This window comes from Barbus barbus (genome assembly GCF_936440315.1).
Source record: "Barbus barbus genome assembly, chromosome: 24".
NCBI classification, from domain to species: Eukaryota; Metazoa; Chordata; class Actinopteri; order Cypriniformes; family Cyprinidae; genus Barbus; species Barbus barbus.
This window is the reverse complement of record NC_136752.1, coordinates 30,291,972-30,297,971: the sequence shown is the minus strand read 5'-3', so window position 1 is coordinate 30,297,971 and position 6,000 is coordinate 30,291,972. Positions and strand designations below refer to the sequence as shown.

General features: G+C 44.0%; 1 protein-coding gene across 1 annotated transcript; it reads left to right on the top strand.

Annotated features, from left to right (window-relative positions):
• Nucleotides 1-426: 426 nt before the first annotated feature.
• Nucleotides 427-4,131, top strand: LOC306843552 (zona pellucida sperm-binding protein 4-like; the record flags this gene model as incomplete). Its single annotated transcript, XM_079375080.1, has 10 exons — nt 427-453; nt 1,979-2,132; nt 2,210-2,397; nt 2,468-2,565; nt 2,637-2,794; nt 2,866-3,058; nt 3,132-3,279; nt 3,356-3,428; nt 3,507-3,579; nt 4,005-4,131. The coding sequence occupies 10 exons, from the start codon at nt 427-429 to the stop codon at nt 4,129-4,131; spliced, it is 1,239 nt and encodes a 412-aa protein (XP_079231206.1).
• Nucleotides 4,132-6,000: the final 1,869 nt, after the last annotated feature.

The window sequence follows — 6,000 nt, the reverse complement described above, 5'->3', positions numbered from 1 at the left end:
GCGAACGTTTGAGAGCATGACTGTTGGAAGAGCCGGTCTTGTGGGGTTAGCTCTTTGCCTAGCTCGTATACCTCTGCGCTTACCGCGCTTCCGTCCTCTCTCACGCAGCTTGCGACGCTGCCTTGTGCGGGTAGCGTCATTAGGCGAGGCCGTGGTCTCGAGGTCCAGCTCCAGTAGTAAACAAAGGCCTCGTAGCTTCTCAGTAGCCGTCGGCGAGAGTTGGTGTTTGCACGCGTTGCCGATATCCAAAAGGCTTTGGCGATCATATATGTGTTTGGGAGTGATTTCCTTGTGAGTTAGCGGTAATTTTACACTATTTGGAGACGAACAGATGACATTAAAAGACATAAAAAGCACCGTCTTTGGGACCCGGAGCAGACGCTGCGTCTGACCGCGCCGCCATCTTGGATCAATCAATCTTCAAGCATGGATGATCAACTGGCCCTTCAATTGGTCTGTGCACTTATTTTATCTGAAAGAAAGAAGAAACCACGACAAAAGGGAATATGGCAGAAACAATGACTTGGAAGAAGTGGATAACAAGAACTGTCAGTACTGCAGAAAGAGTTGGAGTTAATTAAACAGTACAATGAAACTTAGTTGATTTGATTAATTTGTGGATTTTCGTTTTTCTTCATAAAGATCCATGATAAGACCGATTATACCATCTGCACTGTGATTGGCTGGATTAGTTCCATCATGTCATTGTGTCACTCACATTACCAGATCACATGGCGATAATATCAAACAGGGCTGAGTTCAGCCCTGAAAAAACGGTGCAAAACGTTTATCAAACGTAAACGGTGGTGCGTTGAACACCCTGTTCTGATGTTCTGAAGTGTTGCAACTATGGCAGCTGAGAAGGCCATTCTTTGTGTTCTTTTTGAAGAATTTTTGGAGTCTGATGAAATCGGTGTAAATACGTGTTTAATACTGCAAAATACTCTCGATGTTACAGTCATTGCTCTTGCCGTCCAGAATAAAAGACAACATCCCAATTGAGTGAAGGGATTTGTGGAAACTGTGGTTCCTAATTATTGTGATCCAACATTTGCCTCGCATTTCAGGTGAAGGATAATCCACTTCTTACCTCCGAGACTGTGTTATGATCTATATGACCTTATTATTTTTATTGTAGCACCGATTTGGTCACGATCCCGGGGTTTTGTCGCAGACTATGGAAATCTGTCCGTGACAGCAAAATCCAGCCAAAAGTCCCGTAGTGTGAGCCTGCCTTAAGAATAAAACAATCCAGAAATGTCAAAACGTCAACAACTGGATTCAGCTAATGCAGGATAAAACCAAGACCGAATTAAAATTAATACAAGTATGCTATTTTTAATTATGCTCAAGTTTGTTTTTCATGCATGTAACAAGGATAATTGAATCAATGAGAATCACACAGTTGCATAAGCTCCAACTCATGCAAGTCTGGAGAATCGTGAGGATTAATGAAGAGGGAGGAGCTATCATTAATTAGCTGAAATCTGTAGAGTACAAAAAGACCAAAAGGCTGCACTTCTAAATTGTGACTAGCTGTTGAACAATGGCTGGAATTTGGTGGTTGTTTCAGATTTTGGCAGTTTGTGCTTTCTGTCATGCTGTTCCACAGTGGAGTAATTTGCCTCAGAATCCTCAAGCTCTGATGTTCCAGCAAACTGACCAGCGGTTTCAGAAGCCAGCTCAACAGCAAACTGACCAGCGGTTTCAGAAGCCAGCTCAACAGCAAACTGACCAGAGGTTTCAGAAGCCAGCTCAACAAACTGCCCAGTGGTTTCCTCCGCAGTTTCAGAAGCCAGTTCAACAGCAAACTGACCAGCGGTTTCAGAAGCCAGCTCAACAGCAAACTGACCAGCGGTTTCAGAAGCCAGCTCCACAGCAAACTGACCAGCGGTTTCAGAAGCCAGCTCAACAGCAAACTGACCAGAGGTTTCAGAAGCCAGCTCAACAGCAAACTGACCAGAGGTTTCCTCAGCAGTTTCAGAAGCCAGTGGCCCAGGCAGAGCCCCTTGATAAATGTGCTGTAGCAGATTACGAGCAGATCCAATGTGGACAACCTGGGATCAGTGGTGCTGAGTGTGACGCTATCAACTGCTGCTTTAACGGACAGCAGTGTTACTATGGGAGGGCAGGTAAGCTTTCTCAATCTTATTCTGTTCATTTTAAACAGATTCTCAGTACTAACCTGTTCTTGTACCTGTTGTTCCAGTGACTGTCCAGTGTATTAGAGATGGTCAGTTTGTGGTAGTGGTGTCTAGAGACGTTACTCTGCCTAGACTGAGTCTGGATTCGGTTAGTCTACTGGGTGGAAATGACCCACCTTGCGGTCCTGTGGAGTCCACGCCTTATTTTGCTATATACCAGTTCCCTGTGACCGCATGTGGCACGAGCATGATGGTGAGCAGCTGCTTCTGGTGTAATTCTGCTTTGCTTATGGACTGGATGCCAACAGTGTTGCTATTCACAGGAGGACCGTGGATATGTGGTGTATGAGAACAGAATGACCTCCTCATATGAAGTTGGCATTGGACCGTTTGGTTCCATCACAAGGGACAGTCATTTTGAGTAAGTGATCTATGACTTGGTGTGAATTTTAATCTTTGATAAATGCTACAAGCTCACCGTCTGTTGTCCAGGCTTCTCTTTCAGTGTAGGTACTCTGGAACTTCTGTTGAAGCACTGGTTGTGGAGGTGAACTCTGTTCCTCCACCTCCACCAGTAGCTGCTCTTGGACCTCTCAGGGTGGAGCTCAGGCTGGCCAATGGCCAATGTGTCACCAAAGGGTGTGCAGAAGGTAAGGCCTTATCCTGTCTCCCTAAAGCCTTTCAGACTTGAGTCTGGTTAAACCCCAGTGTTCATCCTCAGGGGATGAGGCCTACATGTCCTACTACAGTGATGCTGATTATCCCGTCACAAAAGTCCTGCGGGAGCCTGTGTATGTTGAGGTGCGCATTATGGAGAGGACTGATCCCAACATTGTCCTGATGCTGGGACGTTGTTGGGCGACTTCAACCCCCAGTCCACTCAGTCTCCCCCAGTGGGACCTTCTGGTTGATGGGTGAGTGTACAGCCGATCTTATCCAGTTTGTCTACTGGGAGGCACGTTCTAACCTTCTCCCTCTCCTCTTCAGATGCCCTTACCAGGACGACCGTTATCTGACCACACTGGTTCCAGTGACTGGATCGTCTGGTCTTCAGTTCCCAACCCACTACAAGCGCTTTGTTGTGAAGATGTTCACATTTGTAGCTCCAGCCTCACTGGCTCCGCTGCAGGAAACTGTATGCCCCCATTACTTGAACGGTTTTGTTTTTACTACTTGTGGATTCTATGACTTGCTCCTCTCTTCCCTGTCAGATCTTCATCCACTGCAGCACAGAGGTGTGCCATCCATCTTCTGGCTCTTGTGAGCAAAGCTGCACCAGGAAACGTGAGTTCTTGCTTTAACTTGACCAGCAGAACTGAAAATTTATAAGCGCGTTCACGCTCCTAAAATCTTCTCTTTCAGGAAGAGACACTGCTATCAAGGCCAGCTCGAGTGAGCAGACAGTGGTTTCTAGTGGAGAAGTTACTCTGGTCCTGTAAATCTAGTGATTTTAATAAAAAGATCTTTTTGTCTATTGGTACTTTTCACTTTGCCGAATCTGATATTACTTGCCTCTTCCGAGTTTGTGGGGTTTTTTTTTCTCCCCCATACTTTTAAACCAAGGTTCCACGACCTTTTGTACAGTCATGCCTCGACTTGATAACCTGGGCCACCGCATAGGGTACCAAATTAAGGGTTAATCACTAACTTTTTGTTAACTGGACATTTAGCCCAACCAACATGCATTCATCACATCCAAGTCACCTTTATTTATGTAGCGCTTTTAACAATGCAAATTGTCAAAGCAAAACTGCACTATCAAAATAGGAAAATGTTGTCAACGTAAAATGACAAGATTAAGCTCCTTTCAGTTAAAGGAATTTCATTGAGTTCAGTTTAAATGGTGTCTTTTGCAAGCAGGTCGACATCAGCAAGGAACCAAAATTCCATCGGTGCCAGAATGGAGAGAAACCAGGCTCTGTCGGGGGGCAAGTTCTCCTCTGGCCAAACGAACCAGCAGTTCAACTGCAGCACAGTCAGATTGTAAGGGTTCCAGTGGTCTCTTCCCGATGCTGTCTAAGTGGCGGGGTCCTCTCTGGGGCTCATCTAGGTGTCCAGGGGCCTGTTACATAAAACAAGTTTACCAAATAGGTCAGGTTTATTTTAGTTGGTTTGATTTATTGTCAGTTGATTTGGTTCTAAATAAGTCAGACTAACTGAAATAAACCTGACTTATTTGGTAAACTTGTTTTATGAAACGCGACCCTGGTCTCCACTGATGTTCAGGGCTGTAGAGGTCATCTCTGGGTGCTAATCCACCATCTGATCTGGATATGAACTGGATCTGGTGCCTGCAGTGACCATCTGGGCTGGATACGGACTGGATTGGGCGGCTAAGGTGACCTCTGAATAAGAGAAAAACAGACTAATATTAGTGTAGATGTCAATCTTCTTACGATGTAACGAGTACATTGTGTTATGGGGAGTGTTCCTGGACCTAATTAATGCAGCCTAACAATCCTTCAACGGATTTGAATATTAGAAGTGTGTGTGTACGCCATGATAAAGAGATGGGTCTTTAATCCAAATTTAAACTGACAGTGTGTCTGCCTCCCGAACAGTGTTCGGTACATTGTTCCAGAGTTTGGGCGCTAAATAGAAAAAGGATCTACCTCCCTCAGTTGATTTTGATATTCTAGGTATTATCAAATGGCCAGAGTTTTGAGAACGTAATGGATGTGGAGCAGAGCAGCCATCAAGTGTTAGACGATGTTCTAGGTTATTACTTTTGGGGGTTTTAGGTCCTAAATTAACACCTATTTTTAACACCTCTAACTTCGTGTTTCCTGATGATATTGTACATGTAAATCGTGAAAGTAACGGCCCTAGTACTGAGCTTTGAGGTACTCCATGCTGCACTTGTGATCGATATACCTCTTCATTCACTGCTACGAATTTATGGCGGTCAGATAAGTACGATTTGAACCATGCTAATGCACTTCCAATAATGTCAAAGTTTTCTAGTCTATTCAAAAGAATGTTGTGAACGATAGCGTTGAACGTAACGCTAAGATCCAGTACCACTAATAGAGATACAACCACGATCAGATGATAACAGCAGGTCATTTGTAACTCAGAGCAGTCTCAGTACTATGGGAAGGTCTAAATACTGACTGGAAATCCACACATATAATTTTTCTCTAAGAAGGACTATAACTGTGAGGATACTACCTTTTCTAGCATCTTTGACAGAAAAGGGAGATACGAGATCGCTCTGTAATTAACTAGATCTTGGGGGTCAAGTTGTTTTTTTTTTAATGAGAGGCTTAATAACAGCCAATTTAAAGGTTTTGGGGACATATCCTAATGACAAATTAATAATAGCCAAAAGAGGATCTATGACTTCTGGAAGCACCTCTTTTAGTAGTTTAACTGGAATAGGGTCTAACATGTTGTTGGTTTAGCTGATTTAACAAGTTCACACAATTCTTCCTTTCCTATAGTAGAGATGGCCTAGGACCTAAATGCATTGCTGATATGCTCACGGAATAGTAACCTAATGGACCACTCAGACCATTAGGATAGAGTCAGTTAGAAATACCAAGGGTTCACACAAAACAAGGGGAGTCCGCTTTTAGCTATTATGTCACACACCATTGGAACCAGCTTCCAGAAGAGATCGGGGGGCTGTTCCATAAAAGACGCTAAGAAAAGCGGGGATTAAAGTCCAAAACCTGACTTGAAATAACCTAACAAATCGGGACTAAAGCGGTTCCATAAACGACAATTCAAGTTCACGCAATCTGACTAATGCTATCCAGGTTCAGTGAGTCAGGATAATGTGATGTACACGCTTATTCTGAAGCAGCCCTTAATGTCGATCATGGATCAAATCGATCCACCATAGCAAACAGCG